The 26,117-nt window shown below is 36.5% G+C and overlaps 1 protein-coding gene across 3 annotated transcripts in view; it reads right to left on the minus strand.

The window, feature by feature from the left end:
- LOC118265816 (tyrosine-protein kinase Src42A) overlaps nucleotides 1-26,117 on the minus strand; it is a 49,000-nt gene that overhangs the window by 9,423 nt on the left and 13,460 nt on the right. Inside the window, exons 1-3 of one of the 3 annotated variants that reach the window (XM_035579031.2) lie at nucleotides 17,693-19,601; nucleotides 9,575-9,696; nucleotides 4,785-4,948 (exon numbers count right to left, since the gene is read on the minus strand). In XM_035579031.2, coding sequence (XP_035434924.2) covers nucleotides 4,785-4,948; nucleotides 9,575-9,696; nucleotides 17,693-19,326 — 1,920 coding nt within the window. In that variant the 5' untranslated portion in view covers nucleotides 19,327-19,601. Of the gene's footprint in view, nucleotides 1-4,784; nucleotides 4,949-9,574; nucleotides 9,697-15,321; nucleotides 15,592-17,692; nucleotides 19,602-26,117 lie in introns of those variants that run through there. The other 2 variants (XM_035579033.2, XM_035579032.2) reach the window with 2 other exon arrangements.

Raw genomic sequence — 26,117 nt, forward strand, 5'->3', positions numbered from 1 at the left:
ATTGCAGGTAGCCACTCAATTAACGAACTTGAGTTCAACATAAAGGCTAATTTACCTGTCGAAGGTGTACTTTACAACGGCGTGACAGGTATTTACACCTCCACAAAGCTTGAATCGACCATGCAGATAAGGCTAATTTCAAATACAAGTAATAACAAATGGCTATACTTGTATTATCTAGTCGTTTGGTTTGTCTTTGTAGAATTAAAGTTCACGAATACGTCCTTGAACTTTAACCGTCGGCAGCGACTGTCTCGATGCACAAGGCAACTTTATTTTTCATTTTTCATATCACCTTTGCTTTGTACAATACAACCGTTGGTACGAAAGTCGTAAAATTACAAAATAATTTGAAACCGTGTACGCTACTGCACTTTACATAACTTTCTATTTTAATGGCATTTTGTAATAGTTAACAAGACGTATGAGCAAATTAATTGATATGACTATTTTATTAAATGTACATGTGTACGGTAAATGTCGGGTATCGACGCATATACTTCCCTCCATACAATGTGAGTCCACACATCGATAAGAAGGAACCAGCCGCTAATTAGAAAAGTAAACACAATTGTTGCAACGAGACACAAAATGAACAATAGACCTCGTTTATAATTCACTGACGTCACTGCAAGGTATTTTATACCATTTTTTGATAAATACTAAATACTTAATTGCACTACCATTCATAAAGCGTAAAATGTACATTTCCAGGGGCCGTATTATGAACTTTTAAACATCCATGCAAGTTCCAGGCAATTCACTTCACGCCCGTAAACTGCCTGGCTAAAATTCGTATTATGACATACATTTATTAGGCCGCCTTCTGAATTGTTCACTTGGTCTATGGCTGGTTTGTAATATTTGCCGGCGACGTTCGGAAGTATACATTTTTATTTTCGGTAAGTTACGGTTTTCTTTTAGTATTGAAACATAAGATAATATATTTCCAAAACAGAAAATATCATAAAACAATACGTACAAAACATAGTGAAATATAAATCAAATAATATTGAGTTTGGATAACAATTTAAATTGGACTTGTACGTTATGTGATATAGATATAGTTTTCGAACGCAGCTTAAGCTTATTTTCGATACAAATGCGCGGCACCGGCGCGTTTAAAAAACGTGCTGTGCATAGGCCATTAGAAGCAGTAGGCACTAACCTTTTAAAAACTAAAAAAGGGACAGGAGGATATATAAATAAAACACCAATATTAGTATAAAATATGTATTATTCATCTTCAATAATTAGGAGAATGTCATCTTAGAATTGTGTAGGGGTCGGGGTACGTATATTTTTTTAGTATCTTTCCCAACTGAGATACCATATTATACAGGCTGAGATGCACGCCACTGTCGAATAACTGATAAAATCGCCTCATCTTCCAAGACTCTTCTGCCAATAGAGTTACTGCGACCAGTCGCAATCGTACAATTTACACAGCGATCCATGTCGTCAATATCCGATTGATAGGCTTAAACAGTTGTCCAAAATAGAGAGTCAGGTAATTTAGAGATGCAAGGTCCGTCAAAAGTCCTTTATAAAGCCTAGGTCGTGGGGTTAAACAATAAAACATGGAAAATACGTGCGCACTCAGAACGAAACACAATGAACGAGTGTCATCTGTCAATCGGTGACTGACTGATGTCAGACAGAAGTGTTGTAAGAAGTTTAAATCACAGAGTACGTTATACATAAATGATTATTTAGTTTTATATTATAACTTAAGTTTTCTCGCTTCCTAGATAGAAACAAGGTACCATATTTTGTGATTACCCTTAGAAAAATATGACGATTTTTTTAATATACATTTCAACTAGTTAACTGCTGGGCCCAAAAGTCCCCTTCTCCTTTATTTGCAATTTTATTCGGTTGCAACAAGTACTTGTTGAATTTTTATTTTCGATTTTCAATTTTTAACCGACTTCACCTGCACCTGCACCTCTTCCTTGGTAATGCCACGTCACCCACGTGAACATTCATGCCTGAGGTGGTATATTCTCCATTGTAGTTTCGGATTTCGTCAGACAATAAATGCCTCTTCTGTTGATGTCGATGGGAAGACATCTTCTGGATATTTTTGCAATTGATGTTTTTGATGTTTTTTTTTATGTTTTTTGCACAGGCATGAGGTTTAAGCACATCGCAAAGATTCGCACTAAATCTTCGGTAAGCCTATACCTTTTAACCAATTCACGGTCTTCGATCGAGAATGGGTCACATTGTTAGCGTATTTTACAATGTATGGCCATTTGGCGCCTCGGCTCCTCGTCAATACTTGCCAAAAATCAAATATTACCAATTTCTCACACATTATGTTAAAAACACTAAATAAAAACCCTAAAACAAACTTTTCAAAACTAAGCAATTCAGTTTAAGCTGCAAGTAAGGCGCTTTTATTGAATTGTTTTGAAAGTCGTAATTTGACAACTAACATGAGAATTGAAACGTCAAAATAGGGTTCATAATACGCGTAAACGCCAGCCAGCCAGCCAAAAGTCGTGCAGAAATCGGTTTGTATTGTCACGTGACCACTGACTGGCTGGCAGTAGTGTTCATAATACGAATTAGCCGGGCAATTCATTTCACGGCGTAAACTGACTGGAAATAAGAGTTCATAATACGGCCCCAGCTCCGTTTTTTGGACTTGAAACGTAGAAGTAACCTCCATTAAAAATGTTTGTAAAAATAATTCATCACTGAAGGTTTCCAGTGATCAGGTATAGGCTTCACCAACCTCGCAAGGTCGTAATTATCATCTTTTTGTACTAAACCATCTTTGATAACACACTCGCGATTAAAAACTCGTTTCTTAGTTTAAAAAATATGTAGTAGCAGACGCATTAAATTATACGTCTAGTGCAGTTCCTACAGTAGATAATTATTTGTTATATTATATCTTTGTAGATAAAAATAATTTGAACTATTCTGTAATACTTGTTTAATCGTTACTTCACGTTTTTCGCTCTGAAAAATTCGGTACAAGTCGTAATTTCCTTAGTAAACAATTACACAGTCAACGAATTAATCTCGATTGGAATTAGATTGACCGTTTGGTTTCATCAAATCTTTCTTGACCTAGTAATATAGCATTTTTAAACGTGTAGTTCTTACATGCAGAGCTGATAAACAGTTAAGTAATACAACACGTTTCATATAATTTTGTAATATTCAGAGTATTTGTAAATCAAAGTGTCGTTCCCACACGATTGCCGATGCCGATGAGATAACTCGTGATCGCCTAAACTGACTTTAATGATTTGCGAAAACAGTAATAAGGACATAGTTAATAGCGTCTAAGTTTATTTGCATTATGGGTTGAGTAATATATGGTAAAGGAGATGAGAAATAAATGTTGCTGACGTTGTTGTGACGGTGGAAAACATCAACAACAATGGAGTTGTCATCAAGCGGGATGGCTCGTGTTATGTACGCACTGTCCGTGACGAAAGTGGGGCCTTCGCGGCCTTGGCGCTAGGTCGATCGCGAAACTGGAACGGCGAATTTTGTGTGTTCGATGCTTAATATGTTAATTGTGTAGCATAATATTACAAACACATAAATTGCAAGATTGTTGTGAGAACAACGTAAACAAACATCACGTCACGATTTCCTCAATGACTTTCGGTGTATTGTATTTCGACAGTTATGTTAATTATATCATTCTAGAGGGGACGCGTCGCGCGCATTGCCAAATATTGGTACATGTCCTGACTCCAAGGTACATCATAATAATGTACATGTACATAATCAGCCCTGTGGTTACTAGATCAATTAAGGAGGCCGTAATGAGACAACATAAATTGCCATTCTGGTTTAACTGCAATAAACAAACAACGAAACGGTGACAGACTGTAACGTGTCGCACAGTCATTAAAAAAGAATCCGTAAAGCTTGCATTTAATTACGTGCTGGTGCGCCATCTCTGTACAATTATAATCAAAATGGAATTTACACGTGTTGCAAGGAGTGGAGCATTGTTAATTCGAAATACGCATCTGACGCAAATCTAACTTATAATTCGCTTCGATACGTAACTTATAAAATCGTTCTTATATAGTTTGAGAAAATAATTTGATACATAAAAATCCTTTCCGCAATTGCATTGTGAAATGATCGAGGGCATGCCGGAAAATGTTCATATAACAATAAATAAAAGTTTGAAAATGTTAACGGCCTTTACTGGGCCATGTACACTCGGTTTAAATAACTTAAATATGACGATGCTCTTTGTCCGAGAAAAGCAGAGTCCTTCGGTGAATTTAAAGTATCCTCGAGCTCGTTCAATGCCTTGTAATATTTCTCACGCGGCGGACAAAGGTTGACCCGTCGAAAACCATAAATTTTATAGTCGTCCCGATATTGAATTTTGCAATTTATGCGGCTCCGTTATAATAAATATTCTGCTTGTAATTCGTTATTTATTTCAAACCCGTGACCTTGACTCCACAACACTATGATTCCATGATTGTGCGTTTCTGTCAAATGTTGAGTTCAATCATTTATTATCGCATCGAGCGGAAGGTCGGGTCAAGCTCAAGTGTATGTGGTATTATGCATTCGGAAAGAATGTCAGATCACACTTGGCAGAATAACTGTTTTACAATTTTAATAAGGCTTCTAGCAATAACTGTTGACTATGGATAAGAAACGGGTACTGAATTAGATTTGTATTTACGATGTGCATTCGATATACGATTACCAGGGAATAGAAACGGACACCTAGTCGAAGAACATCCTGTGTTTATGTAAAACGTGAAACTTTATGTTTGCGTTACCTGTACGCAGGGTTTGTTGAGTGATACGCAGAGGCCGTCAGCGTCCTTGCTGTAATGCTCCACAAGTTCCTGCAGCGTACGGAAGGTAGTGCGCCTCGCGATGAAGAAACCGCCCTCATCCAACTGCCTGATGCGGTAATGCTTCACCGTATCTCCGTCTCGCACTGTGAACAACAATTATTCATTAATTTGCATTATATTGCAATACAAATTGCGTAAAACTGGGGTACGAATACTCATAGCGAATTAAATATGTTGTAAGTTCTACAATGTAATGTCATAATACGTAGAATTGATTAAGACTCGCATGATCTATATATGGATTGTTATGAATCATACATGGTTTATTTCAAAGTTCAGTGCGTTCAAACCGAAACAGAGCAAGCCGTAGCTAGTGGGCAGCACTTGCACCAAAGAAAAATATTAGTAGTACATTAAAAAACGCCGCAAACCCTGTCACCGATGAAATATAGAGCCATTCATGAAGCTAGCGCCACAGTGGCGAGCCAACGAGTTCAACAGAAATAAGAACAGTATATCCATCAAAATGTCTCAAAAAGAAAGTTTTAATTCTAGGAAGTCGCTAAGAGAGACTATCTGGCAATTTATCGGGGCATACATCTCGGGTTTTTGAGACTGTCATACTTATCTTAGGTCGTGCAACTTGCATCTCGACCTTGCTAATGCCACGCGAATACAGCCTGAATAATAATTAATGGGTGAGCTTCTGCGAAACGTCGCGTCAGTTTTTGGCATTTCGATTGTAGTTGATGAAGGTAATATTTAACTGACATTTAATCACGTTTTCATATGTTTAGAATTAGTAATGTTGTTTCGCTTTTATTTTCATATATGCGCTGGCGGTTATGTAAGTGTTACGATGTAAATAAATCTTGATTGCTGCTGATGCATAAAATGTAGTAAGCATACGAGAGAAAATATGAAATAAACGCAAATTGAGATATTACAACAGTGTTATCTGCGTTCGATTTTGCTGAAGTAATCCTATTGGTGATGATAAGTACGTGATCAATAAGAAAACAGAACTAGAAAGCCGTGTAACGTCCGCGTCTTAACGTGATTTGATTGAGTTTTAATCACATATTATTACAAGTTTTTGTGTATGGCGTTGCGTGAATGTGAGATCAATTTTCTTAATGAACCCTGCACTCTCTCTTCTAGAGCTTTATTGCCAGCATTCTTGAAGAAGATTCATCGGAATGCACCAGTATTTAACAATAACGTTTATGTAATATGTTTTACTATTAACAACAGAGCAGAAAGACGGAATTTAATTATAAATAATAATTTTGGGAGCAAGAACTAATAAATTTTCGAAAATATTCATTATGAATCTCGAAAATAAGAGATTACATTATCATAACTGGTTTCATTTCATTAATGGATTCTTCAACAATGAATAATGAATGCGCGACATTTTATCTTTGAAATAGATGGTAATTATGTCAGACACACATATAAATGAATAGTACATAGATGGTATGTTTATATGCTAATATTGGATGAACAATATTTGCTTGTTTTTAATAATGATACTTATGAATAGCGTGATTAAGTCGAAATCGAATTGATCTAAATTATCATAGCTAACATGTCGAGATTTTATTATTAAGGGAACCCTAAAATAGAGATGAAATGTCATAGCTTTAGTATGCAACAAGTTATAAAACTGGTACTAAATGGCATGTGGTAAAAGGCTGTAATAATACGCGTTAAGTTCTGACCAGGTTTTAGGTACTGACGAGCTGATTGTTATTAGGATTGTAGATTAAATAAAGGTCCAAACCTGTCTAGAGGTTCGCTCTCATGTTTTATGTGTAAGGCTAATTAATTTGTTCTATTTTGGCATAATATTTGACGAAGGAGTCCGTAGTGCTTAAAGTAAATCCGAATACCTCAAACAAACGACTCAATTCTAGCATTTAAAAGTGCAAAATTTAGCTGCAAATTCTTGGCGACTTACAAAAGATCGTATTCAACAAATTTCCAAATTCGGACGGTAACAAGCACATACGACATTGTTCTACGTGAAATTTTAATTTGCTGAAGTGAAAGAATCGAAACTTCACTTTCATTGATCGAGAAAGCAGTCGGGAAATTTATGCGACACCCGTACTAACTTAGAAATATGATTTTATATGTTAGCCGTACTGAATGTAGGAAGGTTTTTACGAGGGAGCAATTAGAAGGCTCTAGTGGTATTAATTCAATATGCAGATATAAATGTACGAATCAATAATAGGATCGCTCTTTCTAAAACATAAATAGATAATGCATCTCCCGACGATCGATTGTGAAAGTTTATTCGAACAGCACACTGTTAGGAAAGTGATACCAAAAGCACGCACAGAATTCTCCGATAGATATATAAAATTGATTCCGATAATTATAGCATTTCCTTTGTTCATAATTAATTTTATCACATTCAATATTCATGGTTATTCGTCGGAGACAATATTAACACACTTTCCTCATTTCCTGTGTACCCCAGGTGGGATATCGATTGAAGTTAAATATAGAACAGATTGCCGGAATGTAGGCCATAGCCATTTGAGACCCAAATATGAGCAGGAACTCTAGTGGAAAGGTTCTGCTTCACAAAACAATGGGTAAAACCTCGCTTTATATGGAAACGGTGGATTGGACAGTAAGTGACGCAGCATTTTATTTGAAAACAACTTTATCTTTTAAAAAAATAAGTACTATCTACTTGTATGACAATGAATACAGATTTCACCTTCGGTTTTATGAACGTCGCATAACACATACTTACCGAAATACAGATAAAAATGTGTATTCCGGGAAAAGTCATAAAACAAGTGGTATTACAATATTTTATAAACGGATTAGGCATGTTCATAATTTTTTTATCGAATTTATCTTGTAAATCTCGATCGTATTTACTTAATTTGACTTTGCGTAAGTAGTACTCAAATTATTTGAAATACGTACTAATCGGCATGGGCTTATTAAAGAACACAAACCGGAGCTAATGTAGATTGACTGCATAAATGAGAGAGTATTTTTATGCACTTCAGTTGAATTCTGTAGTAAATCAGACTTGTAAAAAAGGGAAACAATGTACAATAAAATGTGGAACGTTCTATCGAAGTCTTATTGTTCTTTGGACTGATTAGTTAGAAATGTAGGTATCCTTGTGTGGTATTCGACAGTTATTACATAAATTATGTTCTAAGAAACCACAAGAATAATAAAAAAGCAGCTAAACGTCCTTGATGTTACAACATGATGTAACATTGTCGCGCGACCACATTACTGCTGCTCCACATTACATCAACGCAATACCTAACATCTATTAGAAAATTTAATTAATAAATCAAAAGATTCCTACATCGCAAGCGTCCAAGGAATATTTTAAATTATTCTCGTTTACGTTCCTTTTATTTTTTCCTGCATCAATTAAAAAATTACCAGCAATTTTATGATCACGAGATCTCTTTTTTTTTATCAAGGTAACATTTTTGTTTTATGATGCACTAGCAAACTCCGGCGAACTCCGTTTCGCCACCAGATGGGCTTTTTTTTGTGTTTTTTTTTGCTATAAACCTCACGGTGCTCAAGTCCTTTCCAACGAATGCAAAACCGTGAAAATCGGTTCATGCTTTCTGGAGTTATAGCGTCAGGAAGGAAAACCAGACTTATTTTTATATAATAGATTAGAGGAAATCATCGGAACTATGGATCATCAATTTAATATGGATATTGCACATAATCGAATAAAATTAGAGGCAATTATGAATGATAATTATGGTTTATTTGTGTTTAATTTATTTGAAGAAAGTCGTTGAGTGAAAGACTAACTAACGTCAGAAGAAGTAGGTATCGTAAATAAAACTCCTGAACAGTCCAGTGTGCATCTTTAGAAAAAAACGTATTCTTATTTCAGTAAACAATATCGCAATTATCTCGTGGAAAATACAAGAACAAAACTGAACGCTGCGGAAAAACCAACGTAATTAAAGTTTAGTCGCGTTAACCTTCACAGCCAATTTTGTAACCATTATCCAAAGAAAATTATCTAACACGGTAACAAGTAAAAAGTTAACAAAACTGCAGAAGACTGCTTTTATTAGGTACTTGCTTCAAATGACTAAAAACAATTATTTAGAATAGGCAATTAATATCTCCACTCGACACACATTTTTAGTTTTATAGAGTCACATTTCATTCATAGCGGTTCGATTAAGAATGAAATCAACTAGACAAATAATAACCCGTATTTTATGCAAATGCTAAATAAATATCTCGGTTGTATAAGTCTGGTTGTACGTGAGAATAAGTTCATACATAGATGACACCGGTCACGTCTCGACGTTTTGTTCGGAATGCTGCAAGATGGCCGAGTAAATCAAAAATAGTTAAAAAGTGTGTAGCTAAAGCCTTGCATTTATAAACAATACTAATTAGCAGATATCGAGGCAGTCATTCAGTTGTTCGGTCTTTGTTCCCACGGCGCCTGAGCTAGGGGCCTTAGAAAAACTTTCAACCGGTTTGCGTGGTGATCGAATCGGCCAGAGCCATTGGATGCGTTTGTAACAGGATAGCACTTAGCACTATCCTGCGTGCCACAGGACGCACGATGAATCATACCCATCTAGTGCCACATTACATAAATATTCTTATATTTTCCGAGCAAATAGTTGATAATAAACGCTGTATAATGCAGTGTATGTAAATTAACGACATCCTATTAAGTTGAACACAGAATGTATTGTTTTATGATGTGTGTGTATGTGACGTGATATTACCTGATAGTGAGAAGTCATTATGGCGGCTTTCGGAGTCTCGGATGAGGAAAGCACCATGTTCGTTCTCGGGCAGGAGCAATTTCTTCTCCGCTTCGATTCGTTTTATTTTGCGGAAGTACCATCTGTAACAACATTGAAAAATATATAAATATGAGTTATCGAAATTGCGATCAATATTGAGGCCGTTGATAATAATCATAACAGCAACCATGCAGTGTTAAAATATAATATGTTTGTAGTATAAAAAGGTAAAGAGTATGAATCATATGGGCGAGAACATATAAAAGCAAAACGAATTTAAAATTGCATTACATTGCCTACGAGATGAACAGAAGTAGCAAAAACTAAAACAAACTCGAGTTGTAAAGTTGTAACAATGTAATTAATATTGAACATCTAGTTGCTGACAAACTAATGAATTGTCCATCTGAGGAGCATTTCATTACGTTGTACAAAGTGATTATCATTATAATGACAATATGACTGCATTATAAAGGACTGGTATCGCTCTCGTAGGGCGTTCAGAAAGCGGCTTGTCGGTGACTCAACGAGCACGAATGAATAGTATTCTGCATTCAATTGACGTACGCTCACTGCGTCCGCGCCGGAGACAAGCTTATTGTAGTAAGCGCTTTTAACATGAGCCCCACTGGCAACAATGAATCATAATTTGTCAACTAGTCGAAATAACAGAACTTGTACAATAAAAGCGGGACAAATTTTGTTCAAGCGATGCCGATGTTTAGAGACGAATCGCAATTATGATAGCCGTACTAATACATGAGTATAAATCAGGTTCATTTCTCATTGAAGTATTGCAAAACAAAGCTGTAGGGGTCTGACAATAGTATTGCATCAAATCCCGCGCGACAGACGGGCGAGGTCGACGGGCTCTTGATATAAAAATAGTATCTAAGTGGTACAGCTGTAAAACGGTAAACTGTCAGCAGTAAAAAGAGCCACGATCACTTCCACCGGTCATATTTTTAGAATTGCCGCAACATAATATAACAACCTTGTGGTTTAACCGAAAAGTGTAGAAACAATTACCTAGTACGTAAATTACTAATCTATTTACGTGAAATCTAAATGGATTTGGGTTATTTTTAACCGACTTCTTGTTTCGTTATTTTTGTCTCAATGGTCAACCGGCAACAATTACTAGATCTACTATTAATTCAGCTTTAGTTATCTTTGATAGAGTAGAGCTGATTGATAAATCATTATTCAATTAATCGACCAGAACCTTGTTGGTTTTCTTGGAACGAACGTCATGTGGGTGTTGAATGGTAAAGATGAGTGATAATTTTCAGAGGCTCAATGCCGATAATATCGTCTGGGTCTGTACAATCATTTCATCTTGTTCGTGACTGGAAAAACTGATTGATCTGTGATTACTATTGTCCAGTTGATTGTTCCGGCTGAGAATCACGGAGGACCCTCGTACTGCAATTAAATGGACGACTCACTACACGATATTAATCAGAAGTCTGATTACCTATTTGCGTAGGTACAGTTAGCATACAGAAGTGGGTTTGCAAGTGCTAGTTTCGTAACGCAATACACAAGAGGTACTCTTTTTAGTCATTTGAAATACCGATGCTATTATATCACACTTACTAAAATTTTTGTTAGTTCTATCTTACCGTTGTGTATAGAAACTTTACAAAAATAAACTTGATACTTTCAAGTATATAATGTCTTTTACACAACAGCTCGCTAACCGTTTTACAAGAATAAACTTACGTGGCAATATCTAAGAGCAATCGCAGAATAATGTGAATTTTTGCAATTCAGAAATGCACATCACAAAGGTCGATCTGCGACCTACTTTTGCCAAAAATCACATTAAAACCACGCAGCGTTACAAAATGATCAAATTATGTATTGACAAACATCTGTTGTTTTTATCCTTCAACCTATAGTAAGCCTAGCAGCCGGCGACTTGCAGCATAGTAGCATATTTCAATGGCCCAGCTGCATCTTGATCTAGTTAAAATTCTATAACCGTCAAACAGGCTATCCAGCCCATAACAATTTCAGATGATATTATAGAGGAAAATTATTATGAACAATGTCGCCGGAGCTATAAAAACGCGACATGAAAAGGGCGCCACGGGATGTAGCTACGAATACCTTCGACGGGACCTCGGCACGCACTAAGGGCATACTTAGGGTCATAGATCGGTAACTAACAGATAGCGTCGAAGGTTCTAACATGGAAAACGCACTCAGAATAGATTTATAATGCACATGTTTATTAAGCTAATTAATTTCCTTGATAATAAGAAATAGAAAGTGTTCAAAACGATGTAATCATGACTAGACAGAAAGTATGCTTCATTGAGAGGAGGTGTAACATTTAACTAAACTCCGCTCGTACAAGAAGAAATTATCTAAGCGAAAAAGATCTAGAAAGTCAATTCATAAGTCTATCTAAGCTGGTTTTAATTAAGAATTAAGCTGGTACTTGTTGACTACTCGTAAAGTGTTATACACCCTACCATTACTTAACTATTCATGGTAAGGATATTTAAATATATTTATTTTAGAAGAGGTTCCGGATAAAAAATTGAGCCGTTTAATGTCAACATCTATAAATCTCATTGTATCAGACAGAGACTACTAAATGGGCGACCTTGACCTCCTAAAGGCGAAGAGAAATCGTCATCTGTATCATGAATCATGCCCACATATTATTAAATATTAGATAGACCTTCTCTCTCTACACAGAATTCTGTATGGATGATATCACTTATCGATTTAAGGTAACTTGCGTAACTCTACCAAGAAGACAAAACAAAAAAAAATACAGATAACCAGTTAAAAGATGAACAATGTTCAGAATCATATCGATTAAGGTACTTTAAATAAGTTGAACAAACAAATAGCACATATTTGTCCCAAATGTCGGGCACACGACATCGATAGTACACAAGCATGGTCCCGATTTGATCAAACATATTTAAACAAGCTAGTTTTCCGCTATATTTATTCTAGTGGATACGTTTCAATTGCAGATTTTCGAAAGTTCAAATAGCATTGTGCAAATTTGACTAGCTTCTTTGTCTAGACTTCGGAAAAAGTTTAGTAAAAGTGTTAGTTTGTCAATATTAAATGTAATTTTACACGTGTAAGTAAGATAAATACATATGTTTCTGGGAATCACATTATTGTTTGTCTTTATATCAGAAAACTTAAAAATCGCTTACATAATTAACTGTCAAAGCATTGAATACTACGAAATAGAATGTCGTAGGCACGTTGCCAGATGCACAAGTGGGGGACGGAAATTCCTAATAAAATATCATTATTGGCTTTGTTATATAATCAAGTTTCCGGTTTGCAAACATCTCAATTAGAATAATCCTATAGTATTGATAACCCGCAGATAAATTATAAAAATTTGAAATGCTAATTTTATTTACGATAATTGCCAACATGTTGACCGACTATTATAGAGAACCACGTGCCGAAATTGAGGCATAATTCGATATCATCAACATTGTACCTATTATAATAGTTTTATCGTGATAACAAAATAATTTAATCCACTATCTCTGCCGTCAACGAAACGGTCTATGTTATATAAGAGGATTTGGTTATCAATGTGAAGAAAATTTGGTCTTAAGCCCTTTGACACCGAGACGCTAAATGGCGCAATCAGGGAGAATTAATTACGTGACTTTCGCTTACAATTTTATAATATAGCGAGTTAAGCAGAGGCGCCGGTCATCGACCTTCGCGTGCCGATGTAGCCACAACTTTTTTGCTAAGCCAGTCTCGCCTGGCTCCGGGTTGCTCGCTAGATGGGTAATCTAATTATAGGGTCTCACTCTCGGGATGGACAAGTAAGTTTGCCTTAAACTTCTATACTAGTTGTTTTTTCAGGAGATAGGGTGACACCGTTACAATAGGATGGTTATAGACTATCCAGTAACGACTTGATCAGCTCAGTGTCTTTAAAGCAGAACTATAAGTGGTCATTGTCAACTCACTGAAAGAAGAATGTGATACTGACAACTTGATTAGAAAATTACAGAGATAGCAGAGATGAAGAAAAGTATACACGTGTAACAAATGCTCAGTTAAAGTGGTCTATAATTACTGATGCGTGTGTACTTTAAGAATCAAGTGAAGTAGATTTAATACTGTAACAACTTCAACTTGCATTGTCAAGAGCCGTGGGAGAATTTTTTGTTAGAGAAGGATTTTACACTTCGTTAAATAATTTTATTGTTAGCATCCTTCATTTTTCCAATATTTTAAAAACTCTCACGAAATAACACACACATTAGAAATTTGAGGAAATTGAACTCCGGAAAAGTTAAGATGTGTGCTCCAAAAACCCCGTTTGAGGTAATTGTATTTGAACGGTATATTCACGGGCACTATGGGTTTGTCCGTTAGTTGTTTAGGCAGGAGACAGATAAGGATATCAGTCATACAAATGACGACATCGATTGAATTCACAATAAGACTTCCCAGATACCTTGGTAGCTTGCTAGGTGTTAAGAATTGTGACACAGATAATGCGGTACAAGAAACCTAGTCGCGATAACCAGAGGCTTTACAGGCACGATAGAAATCGTCATATCGGTTGCGACGGACGGTAACTGATAAACAAACCAGTCATCTGGACTACGTCAGAACAACCAAAACGGCACTGTTATTCCAGATATCAAACATTTAGAAATCTGTTAGCGTAGCGAGAACTATTAGCGAACTTTACAATGAGTCGTTAAATATTACTGCCTTCTGTTAATCAAGTAAGGGCATGATGCGAAACGTAAAATAAATAAGTAACGATAAGTACTGCGAAATGCTAATAGAAATAAAGTCTTTGTCGACAGTAATCATTCAATAGATACAGTAGTAAATGACGCGATTGTTTAAGGTAGAGGCTCTACTATTGATTGTATTTAAAGTGTAATTATGTGCGTGTCCTTAAGATATATTACCGAGCACTAAGGTTCGTTCAATCACTTTGATTAAAGTTCATTGTGATGTCTAATCACACGGATATAACCAGTTAATAAAAGTAGCAGTGTAACATGTTTATACGACTGCATTGCTGTTATAATAGTTAGTCGCATTCGAAAATGGTTTGCACGAAAACATCCGCAAGAGTAACAATTATCGGCGGAGGTCGGTGCGCCGGCGCAGGCGGCGCGCACCTCAGTCGTAAAAAGCAAAAACAAATCATAAAAACCAGTTGTATTGTTCTTTCGCAAGAGACGACCTCAGGCCTTTTGATAAGAAACGAGTCATTTTCATCGATTTTCTAACACGTGTCTAGTTTGTATAACAAAGAAACATTTGCAATGCAAAGTTATTGTTCGATAAACAGAGCGTTTGTCGGAGGTACGCAAACAGACTTAAACGATTATTGTGGTGCACTCTGTCCAGTACGAGAGTGTCATTGACAAAATATAATAAACGAAATGCTTCACGATTTGAATAGAAAGCGAAATGTAAGATATTGAAAAAGAAGCAAGTTAATTTTTAACGCTATGGAGACTACTAAGTGAGACGTCACGAAACGGAACCTAAATGTTGGACATAGTGAAAGTGAGTAAAAAGCAATTCATGTTACAAAATAATATTTAGGCTGTTTTAATTTTTTTATCAATGAGGTTACGCGATGTTTGGAAATACGCAATATATATTGTTGTGACAGCGCAGTGATAGTACTAGTATTCAGCTTAATGTTGTTTGTTTGTGCACAAGGAAAATGGAGTTGTTACTTTTGATTCTGATAGTGTTCCTTTTCGTCGTCGTCTTCAAAGGCCAAATCAGCTTGCATATTTTGATGCACAAATGAGCATAGCTGGCGTTCACAGGCACACACGGGATATTTCACTATTGCAATTGTATCACGAATTAATGTATCGAGTTCCATTTGGTAACAAAAGAATAATTATTATCAACACATAAACACATACACTCGATTTGTTTATTTAAAAATGATTTCATATTGAAATACATAAAGCTTACACGTCAACGTCATGTGCGTCTGCAAAACAAACACTAATGACGATAAGAAAACATTTACAATACCCTATCAATTTTAAATCAAAGTATTACTACATAATAAGATAAATGCGATTTCCTGGCGATTGATAAGAGATATAAAATACAGGTACAAGGTATACTACTTAAAGACATCGTTTCATTGTCAATAATTTATTATGTTGAAACGAACGGTATTTGAGTTTTTCACATTTTACCAAAGAAAAATTCACATATCGAATAAATTAAAGTTTTTCTCGAAAAGCAACAAGAAACTGTGAGAAACTGAAAAACAAGCAAATATTTCGATGTGAATGCGTTTGTTTCCGTCAAAGAAAGCGTATAGCCATTTGGTACAATAGCAGTGTTGATGCACATTGAGAACAACATTCTTGTTTTCAGAACGGTAGCTCCGCACAAACAAAGTTAACTGATGTCGAGGCGATGGAGAATGAAAATCACAGTATATTACGGTGAATTGAGATCTTTCTAGTTTTGCATCCATCGCTATTGCTGAAACCATGTTTACCGTGGGCGTCCTTACGAGCTTAGAACATGTTCGTGCATTATATTTATAGTAATTCACCCCATTGAAGCAGCAACTTGTGTAATAAATTTCAATTATTATGATAAGCGGTTTGTGTTGTGCAAGTAGAGTAATTCTCAAGGCTCGTCAGTGAAACTGGCGTCGATGCATCCGTTTGCCTCGCTGCACCACTACTGTTGCTATTTGTTTGTTTACTCCAAAGTATGTAATCCAAATAGATGTAGGAATTTCCTCTTGTAATTTATTTCCTACTCAAGATAATAAACACATGACTAATCTGTTTATTACGATTCGGCAAAACATGTATTAGTTCCGAGTTCAAACGATTGGTATGAATTATTCGTGTCCTAATTATTCAAGAAGATTGAGGAAGCGCATAAATTTTTACACAACAAAAGGTAAGTCAAAAATTCAAAGCACAGTCGCTTCCGATCAACAGGCAGTTAAGTTTTGTGTTGGCGTCACCTTCACAGTTTACTTCCTGAGCCTGTTTCCAATTGCCGAACTGTGGGGAGGAAGACAGCGGCCACCGGTGCACCGACCGGCCGCGCAACCGTAGCCTTGGACGCGAGCTCCCTGCATTCTAATCGGGCGGCCTTGCGGAAGCGCGTGCCTCGAACCCGCTCTCGTAACACGGCCCCTTATCAACAGACTCAACAAATCACTATATTGACAGTTATCGAATCCCTATCACAACGTGTTGGAATCAAAAGGAAAACCGCGACTGTATATTAACAAGGACCATAAAATTAATGTTGCGATTCCCGGTAGTGACCGATTAATTGGCTATGGATTTTTATGTTTCATATAGAGAGACCATCCATTGGAAATGGTTGGTACAAAGCTATGGACGGACGCGGGCCTTTCGTGAGGTGGTAACCAGTTCCACCCGCTGGACGGGTTGACTTTGGTAAGTAGACCGAAGTGGCTGGCACGGATAGCCACGTCCAAAAACATGAGTACGATAATAAACGACATATATCTATGAGGTTAGTTTTAGAGTGATAATTATAAGGAAGATGACAATATTATGTACCATGTTTACAAATTAATTACAATTTGTTACAGCATATTTTGGAAAATTGCCATGAAAATTTGCCTTGACCTTACTTAATTCGACATTTCGATCTCCTATGCTATTATGCAGTCTTCATTTAAAAGAAAGGTAAAAGTTACGTTTATAGTGTCATATTGTTATTGTTGTTGAATAATATATGGCAAAGGAAAACCGTGGAAACAGGACATATCTATCATAACCGAATAGTTTTACTTGACGTATAAATGCAATACAATTTTAACTCTGACATTTTCTTATAGAACTGATTATTACTTGAGCAATATTGGAATGCACTGTAAAATTGTATACATAATGGATCGGAGATCGAATGAACATCAAAAACATTTGAATAGTCAATTCTAGGTACGCTGTTTCGTGAGTACGTATTTATGAATTGCATCCTCGTTACAATAGAACAATTTGCTTAATTAGTATTCGAGGATTCATTACTTCGACATCATTTAAAATTAAGATATTAAAATCATGAATAACAATAACTTACGGCATAGTCTGTAGTTTCATGTACGTATCCAATGGCAAAGACTCCAGGTCTTTGTGGTTGACATTAGTTCCAGACAGACGTCTCGCCGTCCTCATCCAGCTACCTTTTTGCCGTCTGAAACCTTTCTCGCTTTTCAATAACTGAAGGTGACGTTTAACTATATCATGCCACTTCCATTTCACTGTAGCTGGAGAATCACTGGCGGCGTCTTCTTTACATATTTGTAAACTGTCACTAAATCTTCTCATATTTTGAAGATATATTTCATTCGATTTTGGCGGAAGACTCTTTCGTCTCTCGTCAGCAATAATGATTGAGTCCTGCGAATTTTGCTCTGCTATCCATTTCGTAATGAAATCATTTTTATCACAGACTTGCATTATCACTGGCTCTTCTTTGGGAGGCGGTGGTATCCAATCCAAACTGACCCATTGACTAGATTTAGGCTTGGATTTGAAAATTACATCTACCTCGTCGTCGCAGTCCGAAGAGCCAATCGAACATACAGACGTTTTTTTCCTCGGAAACCGAGAACGAATAGATCTGCCAGCGGGTGATATCTCGGGATTCAAACCGCTTTCATTGATTTCCTCTTTTCTAACATCCTGCAAACTCTTTAAACACTCAATATTAACGTAAGAGTTTTCGGAGCACGAAGAGTCAAGACTAAACCTAGGAGTACTTCGATGCACAAACTTAGTCCTAACAGTCACTTCCTCACTGCAATTTTCAACATTTCCGCCTCCAGTTTCACGTTCATTCGTCAGGGAAATTCGTCGTTCATTTGATATGTCGTTTTCCATTTCAATTATTTTGGTCATACTCGGAAAGTTGTTTTCTTTTTCAACTTCCATTATTCTACTTAATCTTTGAGGACATTCTTTGTCAAGCGACTCTGTACTATTTGTAATGGTTGAAAATGAATTATCTTCATTCAATTCTATTATTCGTGTAATCCTTTGCAAAGTCTCATTTTCGCCATCAGTACAAACTGGCGACGGCGACTTGTCATTTTGAAATTCAATAATTCGAGTTATCCTTTGTGGATGATCTCTTTCCGGCTCTACATTTATAGTAGTTGGATTTAAATCATCTAATTCAATAATCCTCGTTATTCTTTGAGGATAGTTATTTTCGGTTAATGAAACTGATGACTCAGAAATATTTGATTTAAAATTATCTCTCATAATTTCTGAATGACTATCTTCAATTTCTTTCATTTCTAAAATATCAGATGAACTTAGGAAAGAGGATGAACTATTATCCAACATTTTGGTTGTAGTAATATTACATCTTTCAATTGTTACCTTTTCTTCTCTAGAGTTACTGCGGCTCTTAGCTTTTTGTAAGGCGCTTTCAGTGAGGAAAACACAAGGCACTTCAACCTGCATAGACATTTTTCGTCTTCGAGTTGAATTTTCTTTTTCTTGATTAATGTCATTATCGACGTCTTCAGGAACCGCCGTATGCGGAAGAACAATTGGAGTCCCTGCCACCATACGCAAAAAATCTGTAACAGCGGCTATATGTGCTCCTGTTACAGCTCCTTGTAACTTAACACCGGATACTTGGTGAGGCACAAGTTGATTATCGCGTATACACCAAACTACGGGCAAAGCCCCTTCAGACACCATCGTCGTTACGGTCCAGAGTTCGTTTCGGTATTGTCTCTACTACCTATTGTTTTCAATAAATACAATAAAATATCAACAAATGTCACAATGGTAAAGTTTTAATTCACTGGTGCATATCCGGACTACGGCCTACACTTAAAAATTGAAAAAAGTTCAAGTAAGAGTGCACATAGAACTGTTGTCGAAAAGACGGCATAGCGCGAACGCGACGCGGTAACGGTGGTGGAGCGCGGCGTGCGTGCGCGTCCGGCGGAGGTCGCGAGAGATAAGGCGGTGAGAGTCGCACGCGCACCACTGCCGCCCGCCGCACGCCCCGCCACGCCACCGCACCATCACCTTCGATCATACATCAATTTTCATCCGATGCACTCCTCGAGGGAATTATGTAACGGTATGGATAACCCATTTTAACCGTTAACCAACCTAGTCGAATCATGGCTTAAAGATTTGGAGTTATTGAAAACACTCATTTGCTTTCAAGAGACCCGATAGTAAGTTCAAAACTAGATGCTCTTGCCAGAAAGCTGTTCAGTGTACTTGGTAAATATCCATTAATAGTTAGTCTAGACCGATGCCAATTGTTTCTTGTATTGCAATCTTCAATTTATTTGCATAAAATATGCAAGGACTGGAATTCAAGTAGGTTTGCTACGGTGACGTAACGAATACGCACCAAAATTAGTAAAACATTCGACGACCACGGACGTCGTTTATAGTCATTATCAACAATTTAGATTCTCAGTGATTAATAACTTATACTGTTTTCAATATTGTACATGGAATCGGATTTCATTGTTGCAAGTTAAGTAGGCAATCGAGAGCAAAAAGTCGTAAGTCACCCCATCTGATGTGGGGTCATCCTGTCGCATACAGTTAGGCCGCTTTGTGTTGGCCCTATTCGTGTCAGGACGGTCCATCACTCAGTCGTCGCGCCAGCCGATGCAATACCGCAAGCTTTATGCAAGCTCACCTTCTTGTTTGTAATATTCTCAGCGTGACAGCTGATCTTATTCAGTAAACGCATTGTTAGTTTCTTACATTTTAGTCACGAATTAAGTTGATTACTATTCTAGGACATTATTGAAAAGAGTTTTGGAATTTGATAATAAAATGCGAAGTTTTATTAACTGTTAAAATGGTTTTAGAAGGCAATAATCTTAAGAAACATTAAATGCGATAAGCTAATTAATAGCTGCTAGATAAATGTAGTAAATGTGCATAGATAGAGGCTACGCGTATACACATGTAACATCGTCATGCGCAAATGCCAGTGGACAGTTAGGCTCGGCGCCATCGCAGCTTGCGATGCGCCACCCGTATCTGGGACGGGCAAATCAAGTATTAATTACCCATACAACGCTTAATGAACCCTTTATAGTTAAACGTGGAAGACAATTAAACATTCCCTTAAAATAAATGTAAGTGCTTCAAGTACTTAGACCGAACTAACCACAATATTGCTATTTGCAATCACCAGTTTCATTTTATCGTCATAGGGAAATACTTAAGGTCGCATTAACTATTAGGTATCTCTATCCATGCTCATATTTCCATAAACTTAAGAATATGATTATTTCTCTTCACGGACTTACTGAATATTATTTATTCTTAGTATTCTGAGTTCATATAAAATTAAATGAAAAAAAATAATGAATCATTAGGAACCTAGAAAAAGTGCATACGACTGACCAGTTAAATTACCCATTATCTTAAACATACATATAAGAATATTCTATCATCACGATTTTTTCTTACGTAGGTGTATGCACGAATGATTATGAACGTGCGCTCAGATCCTGATAGCAAACAAACTCTCGCATCAGTTTCGAAGAATTGCTTTCCGTTCAATGAAACGGCATCGACGTTCAATTTGGGGAAGTCCAACGGTCAGTTACAGGAAAAAAATATATTATTTATTTAGATAGACTTCAATCAGATGCACTGAACAATAGACAAACATCGACCTTGTTGTCGTTTACGATGCTGCATTTGCTGCTTGCTCTTATGAATTAGAATTGACCAAAAGGTAGGAAGTTTATTTATTACTACCGTAGAACATTTTTAATGAAGTATGCGTTATATAAACGGAAGCAGCTTTGTAAAAGATTTGAAGCTTCTTCAATGGAATTTATTGTTTTGATCAATCACGTGTGATGTAACAGCGGATTTTGCGGTTGAAGGTTTACGTTATAAGGCTAATCAGTTATAAAGTTTTGGTGTTCATTTATGAATCACACCTCAGAAAATATTGACATTCAGCTGTATTTTATTTTGACAAAGCTAATTTAGGTAACGGTCATAAGAAAAAAAATGTAGCTTAATCATCAAATAATACCCGTGTCGTTTGGTGTACCTACCACTTATTAAGATGTCACTCTTCAGTCTGATCAAAATTCACTTTTGTCAATTTTTCCCGAAAGGTATTTGATAAAGATTACTAAAAAAACTTTCTTGCTTTGTTTTATCATCATAGAGTTATTTTGCACCTATCATTAACGGATACAATTTGGCAATACGTGTATTATTTTTTCTACTTTATGTGTGTGCATAGTCAACAAAGTTTTCTCATTGAAATTGAAAACCAATATTAGCACATGACACTGACAGTATTTATTTTAAATGGAAATATTGTTATTTATACCCCAGGAAAATAACATACTTCTTTTAATGTTGTTTCTTAAACGAGGGCAAGGACGAAAGCGTGTGTGTGTCACATTTAATCAGAAACAACGTATCAGTCGGGTTTTTTTGCATGAGGTTGAAATGCATTTACATATTTTCGATACATTTCAAAAGTGACGGGTGGAGTGTTAAGTATTTGAATGTAGGTAGCAATGCGTCACATCCCTACACAAACTCACAAAAGGGCTGTAAGAATGAACCAAGAAGGAAAAAGTCAGAGGAAAGTTTGCAATCAACTGCAACTAGAGCATGCAGTCTCATTGGGTCACTCATATACGTAGAAGATACAGATGCGTATTTATTACATCTGAAATCTAGGTCTCACGTACCACGCCGTGCAGAATCCGAAACACTATTTGTATTTTAATGCAAAATGAAAATTCATTCACCCCAAGTTGTTAAGTAACTTGGTTGCTACGCAAAATTCTAAGCTAACGCGCATTCCTTGAAAGTGAACATTAACATAAAATCCTGTAGACTTAATTGACACTGAAATAAATTAAGGATACGGACCATTTAAAAGAATTAAAATAATTCCACCATCATTACCTTCTCTACAGGAATGACAATAGTTCATAATGAAGCTTTGATCTGAGAGTGCTAGAGTATGCAAAATTTATGATGTGCAAATAAATCATCATACAAAATCTTCACATAGCTGACAAACAAGGATGACATACAAATGAAGATTTCTCTGCTGGTGTGTGTATTAATGAGGCGCTTTAATGACGTGAAGGTTGTCGAATTTGTTACTTATTGTATAATGTCGGCCAGTGATAGCACGGTTCGAGGAAGCAAGCGGTCAGCGTCGTCGCCGGCGCGGTCTTGGCGCCATGACATGGCGCCCGCTCGAGCAATTCGCGACGCGCGATTTTTTCTCGACATCATAAAATTATTAACCGTACCCCACGTCAAGTTATCACGCTACCGTTTGATTACTCATAGCATTGATAAATGAGAGCACAAACGATGTAGCTACGTACCTATATACTATGTACCTAATCAGGTAAGCCAGCGGGTAATTTAGATCGATACCATTGTTTTCCGATCAAATGAAACGCAACTCAATTACGCTAAGGGAACGAAAGGCTCGTGTTCCAACACATGTTAGTAATTATTGATGCTGTATGTATATTTAATAATCTATTTTGAACAGTAGCAAGTTAACGTGTGTACAAACACGTGCATATAAGAGCAAGCCTATCATAGGGCAATCTTATATAACTATCTACACACAAGGCAGGCATATTTTAAATTATGCATTCTATAATCACATACCCATCTAATGAATGGTTTATTTATTTTGCTGTGTTTTGAAATGTCAGTATTATTTATAGTTACATCGGGCTATTAAATATGTGAATATAAAGTTTTCGTTTCAGTTGTTGATGAAACGTAACGCTGCTGTAACTATGTAGTTATATGCAAATTACAAAAACCGACAATGACTTGACCGTAACTAATTGAGAGGATTTCACAAACGTTCTGCACATTCATTATACAGGACGTATTTTTAACATTGAATTTAACTAAAGTACGAACTGGACGCTGAAGCACAACGCTTCAGAATCCAGTTCGCGCAAGAACGCGCAGAGGTCGGCGTATCAAAAGATACATGACAGCTAAATAATAAACCTACCTACAAATGTAAATTAATTTTTAAAATGTTAAAATATTCAGGGGTCGCGTCATTTTTCATGAACGTTTTTGCAATGAAATGCAAAAACCAGCAATAAAATATGCGACATTGGTGTCATCAAATGTTTCCTCTGATTTGAATGTTGAATCATAGAATATTGTTTTAATGAAACCGAAGAACAAGGCTATAAATTAAAATTGTTACATTTGCATGCGAAAATTGTTCATCTACGTTGATTTCAGTCCGTAAATACCGCCCGCCTTTTGTTTCAAACCAAGGATAGTTTTCTAATTAGCATATTTTATTTCCTTATAGCGACAAAACTTTATTCAACCTGTACATACAATTGTTACTGCTGTTATCTATCTTTATTGGTATATATTCATGACACTTGTTTTCCAACCTTGTCAAAGTATAATATTACAATTAGTGAGCAGACATCGTTACTTTAAAGCCAGAGATGACAATATGAACAAAGTTGCGGACATGAATAATAAACAAGGAAAATACTGAATTTTCGCGTACCTACTACATTCATACATTTCCGGAAAACCAGTTTCTATACTGTGTCAGAATTGATAAAGTATTCATATTCTGTACCGCTGTTACTGTCATCTTCATGAAACTTGTTCATTAACTCCAGAAAAATGAGGTTTAAATAAACCACTTTCAGAAGCTTTTTATTTATGTACTGAACTACTTAAGGTTTAAACGAACAAGCGTGGGTTGAGGAAAGTCGTAAAATTAAACCGATTGTGTGCAATACCTATATGAGTTAACTATATAATAAATAACAGCTGATTTACAGCTCTGTTACGACCCGCTTACATCTTGTCTTCTAACAGAGAGAAATCCACGGTCAACTTGGCCATCAGGGAGGAAGATTTTCAAAGATAATTGCACATTTTTAGCACTAATGTGCAATTTAATTTGCCTGTCGTAACCATCTCCAAGGTACGTCAATCTGCAGATTACGGTTTAAAGCGTTCTAGACGCGGCTGTAGAAAGTTGCTCGCGGCGCGACTCTGCGGCGCCCGCGCATGTCCTGCGATCCGCATTCTCCCTACCAAGCTTTAAAATAAAACTAAAAAAATAAAAGCAACATCGTAAAATACAGTGTATCGCGGAGTAATGACTTTAGAAGATTAAGTAGGGAATAGAGAAGGCCGTGCCTAGAATGAAATAAAACAAGTCTCTGAAGACGACTTCGCAACGCCAGAGGACATATCGAATAAAATCTTAGGACGAACGTTTAGTATGGCTCGTACAGCAATGTAATATCTTACCTAAATATTTCAAATGTTTTTGTAGAAAAGGCTTGTAAGTATTGTCTAGATAAAAACCTTTGTCTTCACGTATGGGTAGTAGCCCAAAGCTACCACGATCCGTTAAGATTTCAATGTATATAAATATTCGTTTTCCTTAATGAACTTCGATACCGTATCGGAACATATTTCATTTAAAACCTAACTGCACACTCATCTTGTGTCATTAATCTTGCGATCCTCTTGTCGAGGATCCGATCTTTCTTTGTAAAGGGAATTACGTATAATTTTTTTTCTCTTATGAATGCATAACTGTGAAGTCGTGCTGGTCGAACATCTGAAAATTATGTAATAACTTAAATCGACTGATAATGTCAATTTAACAGAAAATGCAACAAAGAATAGATATTGTACAATTTCGACAAAGGACTACAGTGAAGTGAAAAGTGTCTTATGATTTCTTGAAAGAGAAGCCTTAACCTACATTTCAAAATGATTACAAAGGAATGTCACGAAGTAAGCAGCAAACAGTGTTTAGATAATGGTGGTGTATAAACAATCGCATCTGCGGTCGCTGCGCGGCGGCGGCGGCGGCGCGGCTGCGGCGGGTCGATGAACGACCTAGCTCAGTGTGAGGCTGTATCCTCGGCTGCCGACTGTGGACCCGCCCCCGTTCCGTCTGCCACAACACACCATAATAAACAACTCCCAAATCGAAATACCATTATAATAACGTATATTGCTTTTTAAATTGAAAAAAGAAAACAATGGCAAATTAGTATTTTCACAAGAACTCAACCAATTTGCGTTTATCTCTTAGTCAAGTCGAATTCGGTATCTAGCTAAGCACTAATAAAAATCAGCTTATTACATCAGAATATCTGATGTTAAGTTTTCTTTGAATTTTAATACAAAGATGTTTCATTGACGTGTTATGCATGTTATGAACGAAAAGTTACGAATAAAAACACATTGATGTCTACGTAATGAGCTGTAATTTATGGCGTAAGCCAATTGATGTTTATATCTGGGAGTTTAATGAACGACCTCACTTACACTTTTGCTGACATATCGTACCGGACATATCAATACTCTCTAGGCAATAATAATTACATTCGTGTTTGAGTGGTTCACGGTACACATACCAGTTTCGGTGACAAGTCGCAGAACTCTCACTTGCGGATGTCGCATCGCATCTCGTGTGC

This window comes from Spodoptera frugiperda, chromosome 7 (genome assembly GCF_023101765.2).
Source record: "Spodoptera frugiperda isolate SF20-4 chromosome 7, AGI-APGP_CSIRO_Sfru_2.0, whole genome shotgun sequence".
Classification (NCBI taxonomy): domain Eukaryota; kingdom Metazoa; phylum Arthropoda; class Insecta; order Lepidoptera; family Noctuidae; genus Spodoptera; species Spodoptera frugiperda.